We start from the raw sequence: 17,228 nt of genomic DNA on the forward strand, positions 1-17,228 counted from the left end.
TTCAACCTCTCTCCAAACTAATGGATTTACAGAGAAACTTTGTTAATACATTTTAAAAACTTAGACATAGACAGTATCTAATTGTAAATTAACACTTGGCATTTAAACACAGTGTATAATCTGTGCTATAAAAATGTGACTCATTCACATTCATATACTACTCCACGTCTTGATTTGCATTAAAAAGGCTCTGAAATGTCTTTAATATATCTTTAGTCACTTGAAATGCGGCTTTGACTGTTTGTTTCTTGTAAACTGGTGTTACAGTGCCTTTACTATGATTCAGTCACCAGACCATAGGATCATAGCTGGAATTTATAAACTGATATCTAGACTGAATAGAGTATAATCACAGCTAAACTTTAAACTTTTAAAGTTGTTTGACCTTCAAAAGTTACTATTATAAATGCTTGAAGAGAAGATTTTGAAAAATTTTCTTCCAGTAAGTTACCTTCACTACGGTTATAATTCAGAAACATTTATTATTTGAATCATGACTTTATTCATGTATGATTAAACGGTTGTCATTTTCTCTGAATACATTTGTATATAACATTATATTGGGTTTAAATGTCACATATCACTAAACATACAGACTATTGAGGTCAGGATATTAAAAGACAAGTTAAAACATTTGCCATATACATCTCAGATCTAAAACTGTCTGGCACTTTTTGCTCATTGTGTTGTTTGACCCCTGCTGTTTATTTTCTAATATGTATGATGTTCCCATTGAGATCACTAAAGGCCTTGAGTTTTTTTAGATTTATTTACTGTATGTTATCAAGAACGTCAAAAAGCAAAACATTCAATCATACATAACCTATAACATGTAAAACTACTATAAGAGAATGATAAAGCAATTAAAAATCTCTGAAATCAACACTACCAGCATTTATTTAGCCACTGCACTGTAACAATAAATATGCAGCATTATTGTCAAATCAACATTTATTTTTATGCTACTTAAACTTAAAAAAATAAGTTAAACAATTTCAACTTTTTTATAATTTATGTCAACTATTCACAGGTCAAAACTTAAAATACTATGAATTGACTTGCAAACTTATCTTCAGAAACTGTACTCATTCAAATGTCAGAGTATCTGAACGATTGAATCCACAGATATAAGTGAATATGAGAGTCTTAAAGGCCTTCTGAAAGCGAGGATAGAAAAATCCATAGATCAAAGGATTACAAGTTGAGTTAAAATATGAAAGCCAAAGTAAAACATCAAAAACATCAGCTGGTGTCACAAAATTAAGTAAAGAATCAACAGCAATGGCAATAGATAAGGGCAGCCAACAGATAAAGAAAACGCCCATAACAAGAGCCAGAGTTTTAGCTGCTTTTCTTTCTCTGTGTGCAGAGCTTTGACTGTTAACACCTGTGGTGGTCACAGACACTTTCTCTGACAAAACCTTTGCGTGCTTTTTCACAACATTGAATATGATGATATACAGAGAGCTCATTATAGTTCCTGGAATAATATAAAACAAAATTACACAAGTTAGTCCCCATTCTTTGTTAAAAAACACAACACAGCTACCAAAACAAGACACCTGTAATATATAAGCTTCAAGACCAACAGCATTCACCCCTGAAAACACAACAGAAAAGCTGTACACAAATGAATAGATCCATGTAAGGGTGATAAATAAAGTCACAGTGTTGTTTGTAATCCTCATTCTGTACTTTAGAGGGTCACAGATGGCCCAGTATCTATCAACAGATATTAAACTAAGATGTATTAAAGAAGAGATACAGAAGGTCATGTCCAAACTAGAATGAACTTTACAAATAACATCTCCCAGATACCAGCAGCCCTCGACAGATCGCACCATACTGTAGGGCATCACCAGTAAACCCAGCAGACAGTCACACACAGCCAATGACTGAACGATCAGATGAGTTGGAGACTGAAGCTGTTTGAAGTAAGAGATGGAGATGATGATCAGCAGATTCCCAAAAACTGTCATGAGGATCATGAGTAATATTACAGCGTACATTGCCCCTTTAACTACAGTGAGAGGATGAGCTCTAGGACAAGAGTCTGGATGTAAAGGATAACACAGGAGAATATTCTCACTCTCATTAGAAGACATCGCGTCTGAGAGGACTTAGTTAACAGGTAGACAATTATAACCCAAAGTTTAAACAAAATAATTTTAGAAATTACAACATGGTTCAGGCAAATATATAAAGAAACATAAACACAGTACATGTCTATTCAATCTAACTTCCTAAATGAACGTGATATGGCTCAGATTTGTTCATATATACAGTTCAGGTTCAGGTCTCAACCCCCCTCAGCTGTATACGTAACTAACTGATACACAAAAATTGTGACTCATGAGATTACAATACCGAACTGTGTGTCCTGAATTGAAGGTCAATTGAGGTATAATAATGGGGTTAAAGATAATATGGTGGCTATTAACAAAGTAGGAAGTGCATGGAAAAAAACATCTAGGGCATAGGGGCGTGTTGGCACAAAAATTATGATTATATCTGTGATTTTGTTATGACCTCCACTTTTCAATACACGCACCGTGAACCTGCGCTGATCAAACTGAACTCTTTTCTCTTTGGCTCTCTTATTGCTTCTTCTCTTCCTAACTGTTGCCAGTCAACGACAAGCTCTCCCCCAGCACCCCCCCCAGCAGGGGGAGGGCGATAAAGGCCAAAGCATGGCCTTTCATTTGTTCTGTGATTTTAGGCCAAACTCACCTGACTTTGGGACCAATAATGGATTTTCAACAATCAGAAAACTACCAATTCACTTATGAACCTTTTGGAATAACTCTTCAAATGGACTTGGACTCTTGGTTTGCACACCTACAACCTGGACCAACGTCTGTTCTTCCAGCATACAAATGCTGCAAACTGGACTATATCATAGAACATAGCTATGTTTAAGACAACCACTTTTTAATGAGTTGAAATGTTGGTTTTATGCAGAGTCTCTCTCTCTCTCTCTCTCTCTCTCTCTCTCTCTCTCTCTCTCTCTCTCTCTCTCTCTCTCTTTCTCTCTCTCACACCCTTAAATGTTAAATGTTTGTTTGTCTATAGTCAGTTATGTTTCATATAATCCCAGTAGAGTAGTCAAATAAACTTTTACATGTGTATTCATCCATGGATGCCTCTGAGTTCTGCCTAATTCAATGTCACTTTAACTCTGATCATTGCTACCTCATGCTTAAAGTTTCTCAGTACAATTATGGATATATTCACTGGTTGAATTAATCAATTAATTGTTATTATTAATTCTGCTAAATCCAACAAAATATATGTAGTTAATGACAATTAATTGTATGTATTTGCCTTTGAGCTCAATCAACAATTCCCTGATTGGAATGGTGATAAAACAATCAGTTCCTTTAAGAGGGTGGTGTAGAAAATATCAACTTAATAAGTGTTGTTATGAATGAATGACTCATCATTATCAAAATGATGATTGGTTGTTTTAAACAACACTATTCCAAACCCCTAAATTCGCCATACAGTGATGGTATTCACCACAGCCAGTGAAGGGCCGGTTAAGTCTTCCGTGGACATTCCACAGGTCAGGAAGCCAGATCGTGCCCTGACCCTGAGATCCTTTCTCAGGGGGATCTACCAAGGAGGAGAGGACAGGAGGAGTACCATTTCCAAAAACCAAGTGAGGATGGACCAATATGGCGCAACCAGCAGGATTTGCTCCCCGTCCTCTCTGACCTTGGACAGAAACGGAGGGATAAGGCTCATGGGGGGAAGGCATATTTTTGAAGTCCTCAGGGCCAGCTGTGCACTAATGGTGCACTAAGGCATCTATGCTGATGGGAGCCTCGGTGAGAGAATACCAAAGCGGGCCCTGAGCGTTCTCCTGAGAGGCAAACGTGTTGATCTGTGCCTCCCTGAAACGAGCCCAGATTAGCTGGACCACCTGAGGATGGAGTCTCCACTCCCTGCACAGCATCACCTGCTGTAAAAACGGCTGTACAGTTGAGGTCGCCAGGGTCATGAGTGACTTGAGTCTTGGCTGACTCCATAAAAGAAGGTGGCGGGCGAGCTGTGACATTCGGCAAGAGCAGGATGTGATTTATGGCCCTTCATCTGCTTTTTCACTGTAAAAAACTGCTGCACAAAGTCCTCAATGGTTCCGCCAAAGAGGCTACCATGGGTGATGGGGGTGTCAAGAAAAAGCACTTTCATTGTGTCCCGCATCCCCACAAGGTTGAGCCAAAGGTGTCACTGCTAGACCACCATTGTGGACATCGCATGACCCAGTGCACATGCTTTAACCTTAATTGCCCGAAGCGTGAAGTCAGTTGCAGCGTGCAGTTCCTGCATAGGCGCCAGTTTATGATCACCCTTGTTGATGTCCTTAAGTGCCCTGGCTTGATGCACATGCAGATAGCCATGGCATGGGTGGTGGTCGCGGCCTGCCCAGCAGCAGTGTAGGCTCTCGACACCAGAGAGCTGGACAACCTACATGCCTTGGACAGGAGTTTGAGCTCATTCCCCCAAGATGCAGCAGCCTGCGGGCATAAATGCACCGCAACAGCACGGTCCATGGGGGGAATTTGCTCATAACTTTTGGTCACGCCGCCGTCAAGGGTGGTGAGGATGGACGATTTGGCAAAACAAGTCCGCGAGGTATAAGGGGACTTCCACGATTTTATCAACTTGTCATGCACCTCCGGGAAAAAAGGTACAGGGACGGAGCGCGGCATATAGTATATATAGAGTGCCGAAGTAATGGCGTCACTTTGTAGGCTAAAACGCGGAAGTGAGTTAGCATTTTAGCACTACGGGTTCCCTCGCCCTGAAGTCTATGGGTTTTTTGAATGGGTTTTTGCTAAATTGCCTGAAATAAGGTCTGTCATAAACAAAACCTCTAAATACTTTCACGTTTTGTTCTATGACATAAAATACACCAGTCATAATCTGCTTGTGATTTTTTTAACCTTTATTGTGCCTTAAAAACGGTGGTTGCTAACAAGTTGCTAATAGGGACTACATCCTTGGCGGGGAGTTTAGACGTCATCATGACAGGAAATCTGTCACTAGCCTTTCAGCCTCACGTTCTCAGAAGTTTACCTTTCAGTTAATATACATAACGTTATATATTTAGTCTTTTCAAATTGTAGTTTTTCCAAATATTGTTGTACTGTGGAGAGACTGTAGTTTGACATGTTTTGTTTTGTCCGGAGATGCAACCACAAGTAGTCGATGAAAGATGCTCGTTTACCGTCCGATGTTCCCCAGCGGAGACTGTTTGTGCCGTAAGGTAAGCTAACACAACGATGATTTCCATGTGAACACCGTATTTACTGCCTTAATGTGGCCACGACCAAACTTTAATGGTGCATATTGCTCAACACGCGAATGATATGATACTTTGACGGTCAGATGGAATTAAAAAGGCTAAGTTAGCAAGAATAAACGTTTTTCATTACAAAATCAACAGCTAAAATAACTTACCTGTGTCTTTCTCTTAAAATATCTTAAAGCTTGTTTACTTTGCTGTTTAATAGATTAGATCCGCTGCAGTTTTATTAAAGGCTAACGTTACTTCGAGAAATGTGTTTAATTAAAATATTCAAAATAATACCTGGTTTATTGACTTTTATTCAACTTTGAAGTTATTTGTAAACAGCACTAGTTAGGCATTAGATAACAATGATATTAATCTTTGTTATTTTAGTAGTAAAGTGTGATTTTTGTAATTTTAATTTGTAAAGGTGTAACTTCCATAAAACTAACACTGCTTATTTTCAATTTATCCTTAGACGAGCTGACCGGATGCCCAGTGTCCATTCTCGCATCTGCAGCTGTCATTTTCCTGCAGGGGATAAAATGTCCCCGTTTTGTTTATATCCACAAATGATGTTCCCACTGGACAAATTTTGGAAGATCATTCATACTCCCTGAGACAGGATAGGTCTGATGTGCCTAAAAATGTTCCACCACCCATTTATAAAGAGGAGGAAATGGCTACAATTTATGGCTGACAAAGATGATGAACCATCTCCTGCTGATCAAACCCTCACTATCAATTCTGAGGAACAACCAAATAAAAGCACAACTAAAGAAGAGCTGCAGTCTGGACGAAGAAGAAGAATCCAGCTTGAGATTGAGTTAGAGCATTCCATAACAGAGATTCAGCTTCTCAAAGACTAACTCCAAAGGCAAACGAGTAACTGTCATGACAGGTATTCAGCCTTTCAGATGAGTGAAAGTGTGATTCAAATGGAGACAGAATTGCCAGATAGGGATACTTTCAGTGCTGTGTGTGAATATGTTGCTCATTTTGAGGATTCCATTACGTACTTTGCTGGATGGAGGAGACCCAAAGAAATCATCCTTGAGGACCTTGATTAAAATTCGCCACAACTATACACACTTGCACTTGCATTTTCCATGTGGGCATTCACATTGTGTTGCAAAAATACCTTCTTTCCCTGTAGAGACTTGTCATGTGAATTATATAGTATATAGTTTGTTTTCAGTTTACTTATTTTATGAAAATAAAGATGTTTACTACAAAACTTGCTGCAATGTTTCTGTGGATCCGTGATTGGAGCATTTTGTTAACTTTTGTTTAATTCCCAGAGAACACGCTGATATCTATAGCTTGAATGCACTGTAAGTCACTTGTCTAACAAATACCAAAAATTAAATGTTAAACTATTGTAACTATACACCAGTCAGCTCACAGTAATGTGAGATAAAATGTACTACACAGGCTCTCACATTGGGGCTTGTGGATTACCAGGTAAAAATATATAGAAAATGTGAACAAAATTAGTATATATGGTTTATTTAGGGAACATGTATGGTTTAATTATAATATATTGTATTTAAGCATTGATGCTATTGGACAATTCTCTTTAAATTCAACATATATAATTATATATAACTATTATATTAAATGTTTGGAATTTAACTGTGTTATAAATACATAGAACACTTTATTTAACTCCTCTATCTCTCCATAGTTTTACTTAATGAGACTTGATAAACCTTGTCCCTCATGCTGGCCCTTACAATACAGGTAAGTAAACCAGCATCTAAGCTGCACTGTTATGTCCAGATTTATAGTGGTTCTCTCTCCTCGATCTATGGTTTTCTATCGTCTAAGTAAGAAAAAGTACATAAGATTGGAAATTGATACGGCAATAGCTAGGGCTTCTGAGATGTTTTTTTTTTTTCTGGCGAATTAGCAAATGGTATGCAAACATACAATCAAACATAATACAGTGAAAGATAATATTTTAAAGTTTATTTGGGGCACAATGATCATGCATCATAACCTTAATCACAAAGAAAATAATATTAAGGTTTATATAAACTAACGAAATAATAAACTAATAAATACGGTAAATAAAACATTAACAAAAAATCTCAACGTGTAAACAATATTTCTAACATTTTTGGAAATAACGAATGGGCAATATTTCTCATGAAAAAGTGGATAAGTGTCCATAAACAGCGCAGATCATAATGAGCGAGCGTGTTATTTAAATAAAGTTTGAGGAAGCTTGATGATGACGTTGATCCGCGACCGGTGCGCTGTAGTCCGTTTATAGCATACCGTTAGCATTTTATATCTGACGGCTTTATTTAGGCTTCAAAATGTATACATTTTCGTTTAACTTATAAAGATTATCTTGATAGACAAAACGTGTAAGGTTCATAACTCTTTGTTGAACACAGATCTTATTTTTTGCGATTTTCCAAAAGTCTATGGGAAAAATGAATGGCTTTTCGATCGAGGGAACCCATGCGCCGCTAACTTCCGGGTTGGCCTACAAAGTGACGTCATGACTTCGGCACTCTATATCGTCCACCTCTGATGGTGAAAATGATGCTGCAAGAGATAATTCATCTTCCTCTCGCGTCCCAAATGTAAAAGAAAGATTGCCAGCTGGCAAACCTTCCATATACTCATGGAGCTCATAGGGCTGCAACAAGTGTGCTGAGCATTGGACTGCTTGTGGGATATTATCTGACAAAGACACATCCACTTAAGATCCCAAATCACCTTCATCACTCACTACAACCTCCCCATGCGCAGCAGAGGACGCTGTTGAGGGAGCGGATGAGGTAGTCATCCTCTTCTTAGAGAAGGAGATAAGCAAGCGCAACGTTGCCAGAGACATGCTCTTGCAGTGAAAACATAATCCATCCATAAACGATGCCTCTGCCTGGGAACGACCCAAACATCTTAAGCATGGATCATACCCATCAGAGGGAGAAAGGTACCATCCACACCAGAAGCACATACACGAAAAGTCATCGTGTTAAGGGAAATTGCACTCTTTTGGTTGGTGGAAATGCCAAGGGGAATCATCTTGTTCTTATCTGTGCACTGGAACCCAGAGAAGAAACCGTGGATTTGGCTGTTCACACCAACAACTGCAGAGCAAGGTAAGAGATCAGAGCAATACCAGAAAACTCACATGAAGCTCCGAAGCAAAAATCTGCATAAATGAGCATACCGGCCTCCCTTTATATCTGGATGTCCGGGCAGAGTTACAGTATGCAAATTTCATTCGCCAATGTTCATTGATCATTCATTGGCCATTTTCAGATAATATCAGAGTGATTGATCTCCCAAGGTCGAACCCCTGGTGTCACATTATCTCCACAATGTCGAGTGAGTGACATAAGGGGAATCATTTTATTTTCTTAACATCTCACTGTTCCTGTTGCCTAAGCACAGAATAATGTTAAAACACTTTAACGGGCTAGAACCTGTTAACCGTGGTTTGTATTGAACCGCGGATTAAATGTGTTGTTGCATCCCTAGTGATAGCAGACGATAATTTGTATTCTTTAAAAAGAAAATTTTTCTTACATTTTTCTTGCCCCCTTTTGTTATGTGTTTATAGGATTAATGGTATTATGTAGGTTAATATATTAATGATGTTACACAGAATGCTAAACACATAAGGACGATTTCTCGGACAGGGCTTAACACTCTAAGGTCCAAAAATGTGGCGCCGCGTTTTGACGTGTTTCTCCTCATCAAAGCAAAATTAACTTAAAATACTCCATTGTAAGACGCCACCCACTGGTCCAACGACGGAGTCCAATGGCGTGGGGAGAAGGGGTCTCGTGTTCTCGTTTTCCTTTAGCGCTTCTAGAAGAATAATTCCATTTATTTAATTTGTTTCTTTGACCTCTGCGGTTAAATTATAATCTGACTCCAATTTAATATAGTAAGAATTTAGTGCATTATTCCAATTATCTGTTGATCATAATTTATATGTTTGATTATTTATAAATTCCCATAGTCTTAGTTATTCGTTCATTAGGGACCCGGTATCGCACAGAGTACACGCCGGCCGTTGCGTATTTCTCACGGACACAAAATTGTCAGTCTGATCTTAGTCAGAGGTTGCCGGGAAAACTAATATTTTTATGTCTGGCCGCTCCATGCTTGCTCCGATCATAAAAATAGTTACTTTAGTTTAGCGCTCATGCAACTTGCTAAGGCAGGTGATAGACATAAATCTTAGAGTTTTAATGAATGTGCCCCATGCTCCATTCAACCATCAAAACACCAGTGTGATCATATCCTGACAGAATAATCTTGCGGTAATACCAGACTCCTTCTAATCTACTAGTCATAATAATTTCTGAAAGAATTAAAATAAATCAATACAATTTCCGAAGAATTAAAATGAATCAAATGTAACAATTTATTATACCAGGCAGGTTCCAGCTTCAAACATCAATTAAAGAATATCATACAGAATATGATTCAATTTCAATTAATTAAAATGATCAACAGTTGCAAAAGTTACAAAGTCATGCCTGGCAATAGACACTCTGGCTATAGAGTACTTCCATCGTGGATATAATACACCTAAAATGGTTTAGGAAGATTCTTGTTAAAGATTTCTTCCATGATGTTTTATACACACAAAGTGTGAGAGCTCCTGGTTACAGGATGCCTCCATAAGGTTTGAATACACACAAAGTGTGGGAGCTTCTGGGTACAGAATGGCTCCCCGAATGTTTTGCCAGGCCACCTTTTATACACAGCTTGAGAAAACTACCAAAATCTGGTTTGACCTGTACCAAGTGATACTAAAGAACACCTGGTCAAAATCCAGTTTGACCTGTGCCAAGTGATACTAAAGAGCACCTGGTCAAACTAGCCAGGAGTATCTTGGCAACTGGTCAAACTAGCCAGAAATATCAAGGCAAAACCCCACCTCTACAAGAAATGCATCTTCTATCCAAAGTTCTTAAACCTTAATCATATCCATGTCCATCATAACTTAGATTTATAGAAATGAGACCTTTTTACTCATCGCACCATGACCTTTAAGATAATACTAAACATTAATATTAAATATCAACTTAGAACCACATAATATGTATACATTACATCATATATTTCAGCAGATACTCAGTGATGTGAGCCTTAAGGCTAACAGTGCCAAAGCCTTTGTGATGAAGAGATTAGGAGAACAGAGAGTTGCATGTCTGTAAACAGTTTCACCTAAGAGTCAAATTTGGGTTAGCAACACCACCTGAGGTTTAATTGTTTTATAGTGTCTCTTCATAAATACACTTAAAGTTGATTATTTACCAGCCGTACTACACCATCGTTACTAATCATACACTTACGTGTTTTATATCATTAGAAACTGTGAAGGGTCTTCTTTAATTGGTGTACATTCACAATAACAACAAAACTTTGTGATTAGTCAAATAAAGAAAATAAACAGAGTGCGCAATCAGACATTTCTGTCTCCACCTGTTGTCTTTCAAAACACGTTACAAAAATCAAATGAAACTCAGCGAATACTCGTCACACAAACATGATACACATATCCAAAGAAAGCTGAAATCTCTACTTTTAATTTTGCCTGTTTTTATAATCTGTATTGAAGTTGAGAGAGTACCGTTTTTTCTGGCTGATCTCATTATCTACAATAATAGATAATGACCTGCTATTCATTTGATAATAACTAGGCGAACAGTTCAAACGAAGCATAAAGTTTTATCCGATTTAAAGTCTTACTGCGTGTTTGGATGATAAACATTATACACGGAGTGAGAAAAGCATTGTTTACAAACGAGGACGCGTGTTCTCACTGAGTCCTGTGGATTACTCGTAATAAAATGAATCTGGATCTAACCCTTGCCTCAGCCTAACATTACAGTATGTTTGTAAATTCAGTTTGTAAAAGCTACATAAATTGTTAATGTCCAAATGTAACTATAAGCCTAGTCCTGGCTTAATCTAAACTCTGTCCGGGATTCCGCCCCATAGTGGTACATAGAGAATATATGAAGATTATACACAACAAAGGCCTAGTTTTTTAATCAAAACTGAAACAAAAATTAATTAATATTCATAGTTAAAAGACGGCAAACATAAATGTATATATATATATAGTGTACATACCAAAGGTTGGCAAATAACATGGGCAACTATATATTTTCTTTTACTTTAATCTTTATATAACAACTTTTTTAGCTGAAATGTATATAAATGTGTTAGAAAATAAAATGTTTGAAGAAAAGCTGCAGGACATTGTGACTGCTTAATGTTATATGTCATCTGCTCATTGGCCTGTACATATAAATTATAGTTTGCTGTTAAGATAATAAAGCCTTTCTTTCAGCTCAACCTCTCTCCAAACTAATGGATTTACGGAGACCCTTTATTAATACATTTTAAAAACTTATAGACAGTATCTAATTGTAAATTAACACTTTGTACTTAACCACAGTGTATAATCTGTGCTATAAAAATGTCGCTCTTTCACATTCTCATTTCAGATCAATCTTTATCAAATTTACTACTCCACGTCTTAATTTGCATTGAAAAAGGCTCTGAAATTTCTTTCAAATATTGTTAGTCACATGTAGTTGTTTGTTCATTGTAAACTGGTGTTACAGTGCCTTTACTAAGGTTCAGTCACCAGAGCATAGGATCATAGTTCGGGATTTATGAATTGGTATGTAGACTGAATAGACTAAAATCATAGCTTCACTTTCATTTGGTTTTATTCAAGGATGCTTATCCTTTAACAGTTACTATTAGAAATACTCAAAATATCTTGAAAAACTTTCTTCCAGTAAGTTATCTTCACTACGGTTATAATTCAGTACAAAACATTTTCGTCAAAAAGCAACACATTTAATTTTACATAACCTATAACATGTCAAACTACTATAAAATAATGATAAAGGAATTAAATATCTCTGAAATCAACACTACCAGCATTTAGCCACTGTACTGTTACAATAAATATGCAGCATTTTTGTCAAATCAACATATATTTTTATGCTACTTAAACTTAAAAAATCAATTTACACAATTTCAAATTTTTATTAGAATTTATGTCAACTATTCACAGGTCAAAACTTAAAATAATATGAATTGACTTGCAAAACCAAGTTGCAACTTCATGCTGCATTTTCTTTTACAGCGTGGTTATTATTTATCTTTAGAAACTGTATTCATTCAAATGTCAGTATATGTGAATGATTGAATCCACAGATATAAGTGAATATGAGAGTCTTAAAGGCCTTCTGAAAGCGAGGATAGAAAAATCCATAGATCAAAGGATTACAAGTTGAGTTAAAATATGCAAACCAAAATAAAGCCTCATAAACATCAGCTGGGGTCACAAAATTAAGGAAAGGATCAAGAGCACTGACAATAGATAAGGGCAGCCAGCAGATAAAGAAAACGCCCATAACAAGAGCCAGAGTTTTAGCTGCTTTCCTTTCTCTGTGTGCAGAGCTTTGACTGTTTACACCTGTGGTGGTCACAGACACTTTCTCAGACAAAACCTTTGCATGTTTTTTCACAACATTGAATATGATGATATACAGACAGCTCATTATAGTTCCTGGAATAATAAAAAACAAGATACAACTAATAAGTCCCCATTCTTTGTTAAAAGGAGCAGTACAGCCACCAAAACAAGACATCTGTAATATAAAAGCTTCCAGACCAACAGCATTCACCCCTGAAAACACAACAGAAAAGCTGTACACAAATGAACAGATCCATGTAAGAGTGATTGATACAGTCACAGTGTTGTTTGTGATCCTCATTTTGTACCTCAGAGGGTCACAGATGGCCCAGTATCTATCAATAGATATTAAACTAAGATGCATTAAAGAAGAGATACAGAGAGTCGTGTCCAAGCTAGAATGAACTTTACAAATAAAATCTCCCAAAAACCAGCAGCCCTCGACAGATCGCACCATACCATAGGGCATCACCAGTGAACCCAGCAGACAGTCACACACAGCCAATGACTGAACGAGCAGATGAGTTGGAGACTGAAGCTGTTTGAAGTGAGAGATGGAGATGATGATCAGCAGATTCCCAAAAACTGTCATGAGGATCATGAGTGAAATGAAAGCGTACATTGCCGCTTTAACTACAGTGAGTCGAGAAGTCTAGGGCAAGAGTCTGGATGTAAAGGATAACACAGCAGAATATTCTCAGTCTCATTGAAAGACATCTCGTCTGAGAGGACTTAGTTAAAAGGTAGACAATTATATCCCAAAGTTTAAACAAAAAATGTTTAGAAATTTCATCATGGTTCAGGCAAATGTATAAAGAAACATAAACATAAAAACAGTACATGCTTATTCAATCTAACTTCCTAAATGAACGTGAAATAGCTCGGCTTGTTCATATATACAGTTCAGGTCAGGTACAGTATCAACCCCCCCCCCCAGCTGTATACGTAATTAACTGATACAAAAACATTGTGACTCATGAGATTACAATACTGAACTGTGTGTCCTGAATAAAAGGTCAATGGAGGTATAATGGTGGGGTTAAAGATAATATGGTGGCTATTTACAAATTAGGAAGTGCATGAAAAAACATCTAGGTCAAAGGGGTGTGGGCATTTTTTTTTAATAATATCTGTGATTTTGCTTATAATAGTGTTATAGTTCTCGAGACCAGTCTCAGTCTCAAGACCGGTCTCAAGACCACTTTTTAAAGGTCTTGGTCTCGTCTTGGAATCGACCGCATTTTTACTCAGTCTCGTCTCAGTCTCAGAAAAGGGAACTTGATGGCACACACGCACGCACATGCACGCACGCACGCACGCAGGCACACACACACACACACAAACACACACACACAAGAAGTGCATAATCATATGCATATTTCACATTTTATCATAAGTGTTTTAATGCAGTGACTTGAAATGGTCATGGTCTTGACTTGGTCTCGGCCGGTCTTGGTCTTGACTCGGTCTCGACCCTTTAAAGTCTTGGTCTTGTCTCGATCTCGGCCTGTCTTGGTCTTGACTTGGTCTCGACCCTTTAAAGTCTTGGTCTTGTCTCGGTCTCGGCCTGTCTTGGTCTTGGTCATGACTTGGTCTCGCTTTAGGTGGTCTTAACTACAACACTATGATAACAAGGGATGCCACAATTCTTAAAATAATAGTGAACCGTTCAGGACGACCTCCAATGTCAAATATGCGCATGTGAATTGCGGTTTTTCGTCTAATTATTCCCTGCCCATCTGTTTGTGTGTCTGCAAATCCACACACATCCACGTCCGTAAATATTCAATCATGTGCTAAAGGTGCGTTAAGCCTTGTTTATGCTCCACACCGCGAGCCTCTGCTAATAGTCTAAAACCAACACAAAGAAGAGGATAGAAGTCGTTGTTCCCTGAAACAACCCTGGTACTTGTAACATCAGAGCTTAATATATAAATATGAGAAAATGAACAAAACATCAATCTCTTAAATATATCCTTTATTATCATTTCATTATTGTTTTTGCTAAAGACATTCCCCTTCTCTCACTCACTTGACGTTGTGTTGATGACGTGACACTAGGGTTGCCTATGCAAATCACCACAGAAACTGACTGTTTTAGAAACCTTTTGTGAGGCGAAACCCTTAAGCTGAGCATACAAAGAAGGTTAATAACCTTCAAGTTCAAAAGAGAAGTCGATCGTACCATAGGGACGAGAAGGAAACTCCTACAAAGCATGCTAAAAATACTAGCCAAGCACTGGGAAGCCTCTAAGAGGCATGCGGAGACCACAAGCTACCGAAGGGCGGTTTTTGTGGAAAAGTCCGAATTAACAGAGGAAAATACACCCAAAACGGGGTGCAAAACGGAGCTCATCTGGACCCAAGGAGAGGGGTGAAAGCCCATCAAGGGAGGACCCAAGGTTAACCTAAGGGAAACTGTAGGGGATAAACAAGGCATGCAAACCAAAGGTGGCAAGCTTAAAACAAGGGCTCAAAGCCGGTTAACAAAAGGTAACCAGATGATGAAACCCTGAGATTGGCTTCTCCGTAAGCCAAACTTGAAAAACATAAAAGAACCAATAAGGGGGAACCCACTTGGAAAAATGTGCTCTGAACCAAGAAAGGGCACAATCCAGGCCCACAGCCATCAACCAGGTTGAGTCCCCTGAGCGGAGACTACCCGGCATGAAACTGTCTGAATCCTAAGGTTATAAAACCTTGCAAAGGTATTAGGAGTAGCCTATCCTGCAGCCTGACAGAAATCCACCAGGGAGGCGTTGTTAGCCAGCGCCCATGAAAAGGCAATGACCCTCGTAGAATGAGCCTGTACCCACAGAGGACAGGGCAAATTCTGGAACTGATATGCCAAAGAAATGGCATCAACGATTCAATGGGCAAGCCTCTGCTTGGAGACAGCCTTCCCTTCTGCTGACCTCAAAAACAAACAAAGAGCTGATCAGAGGATCTAAAGCTCTGTGTATGGTCCAAGTAAGCGCTGGGTCATGACCACCGTCGTTGATGTCCTTAAGTGCCTTGGCTTAATGCACCTGCAAAATAGCCATGGCATGAAGGGCAGACACGGCCTGCTCAGCAGCAGTCGGCTCACGAGAGAGGTGGAAAACCTACATGCCTTGGACGGGAGTTTGGGCTCATTCCCCCAAGTCGCAGCAGTCTCTGGACATAAATGCACTGCAACAGTGTGGTCTACGGGGGGGAATTTTGGTCATAACCCTTGGCCGTGCTGCCGTCAAGGGTGGTGAGGACGGGGGATTTGACAAAACGAGTTCACGCTGTATAAGGGGACTTCCATGATTTTGTCATCTCGTCATGCACCTCTGGGAAGAAAGGTACAGGGGCGAAGCATGGCTTAGAGTCACACTTCGACACCAAAATACTAATCATCTAGCCGCGAGCGCTCTGGGGAGGGCTGGCAAACCTTCCATATACTCATGGAGCTCAACTGGCTGAAACGAGTGTGTTGAGCAATGGACTGCTTGTTGGATATTATCCGACAAAGACACATCCACTGAAGATCCCAAATCACCCTCATTACTCAATACAACGTCCCTATGCGCAGCTATGAGGTAGATTATGAGGTAGTCATCCTCTTCTTAGAGAAGGAGACATGCAACCACAGCATTGCCTGAGACGTGCTCTCGCAGTGAGAACATAATTCATCGGTGAACGCTGCCTCAGAATGGGAAAGACCCAAACAGCTTAAGCAGTGATCATGCCCATCAGAGGGAGAGAGGTACCAACCACACCAGAAGCACATACACAAAAACGCATCGTGTATGTTGGGAATTGCACTCTTTTAGTTGCTGGAAACGCCAAGGGGAATCTTCTTGCATTTATCTGTGTGCTGGAACCCTGAGAAGAAACTGCTGATCGCATTGTCCACACCAACAACCACAGAGCAAGGTAAGAGATCAGAGCGATGCGAGAAAACCCATATGAAGGCTCCGAAGCTAAAATCTGAATGAATGAGCATACCAGTCTCCCTTTATACCCGGATGTCCGGGTGGAGTCACGGTATGCAAATTTCATTTGCTAATGTTCATTGATCCTTCATTGGCCATTTTCAGATAGTATCAGAGTGATTGGTCTCCCAAGGTCGAACCCCTAGTGTCACATTATCTACACAACATCGAGTGAGTGACAGAAGGAACCATTTTATCTTCTTAACATCTCACTGTTCTGTCACAGGACAGAGGTGAGGGATGGCTATATATAGGCACCTTTTTTCGCTTTTTGGTTGGATAACATTTATATCAGTTCGCATTGACATGTTATCGATAGGGAATGTGATAAAGGATGTTTGGTGTGCTGTCCGAGGGGAGGGCTCCGAGCTCTAAATGTTTGCCCAACCTAGACTACTCCCCAAAAATGCCACGTTCATGACGGACAGCAGGGAGAAGAACATCCCCCAAAATATTGTAAGTGCAAAAAACCGACGGAAGGCAATGGAAA

General features: G+C 39.0%; 1 protein-coding gene across 1 annotated transcript; it reads right to left on the reverse strand.

Annotated features, from left to right (window-relative positions):
• Window positions 1–1,085: 1,085 nt before the first annotated feature.
• On the reverse strand, window positions 1,086–2,105 carry LOC135737896 (trace amine-associated receptor 4-like). The gene has a single exon (XM_065255759.1). The coding sequence runs from the start codon at window positions 2,103–2,105 to the stop codon at window positions 1,086–1,088; it is 1,020 nt and encodes a 339-aa protein (XP_065111831.1).
• Between the last annotated feature and the right edge of the window lie 15,123 nt (window positions 2,106–17,228).

Source organism: Paramisgurnus dabryanus, chromosome 12 (genome assembly GCF_030506205.2).
Source record: "Paramisgurnus dabryanus chromosome 12, PD_genome_1.1, whole genome shotgun sequence".
Lineage (NCBI taxonomy): Eukaryota > Metazoa > Chordata > Actinopteri > Cypriniformes > Cobitidae > Paramisgurnus > Paramisgurnus dabryanus.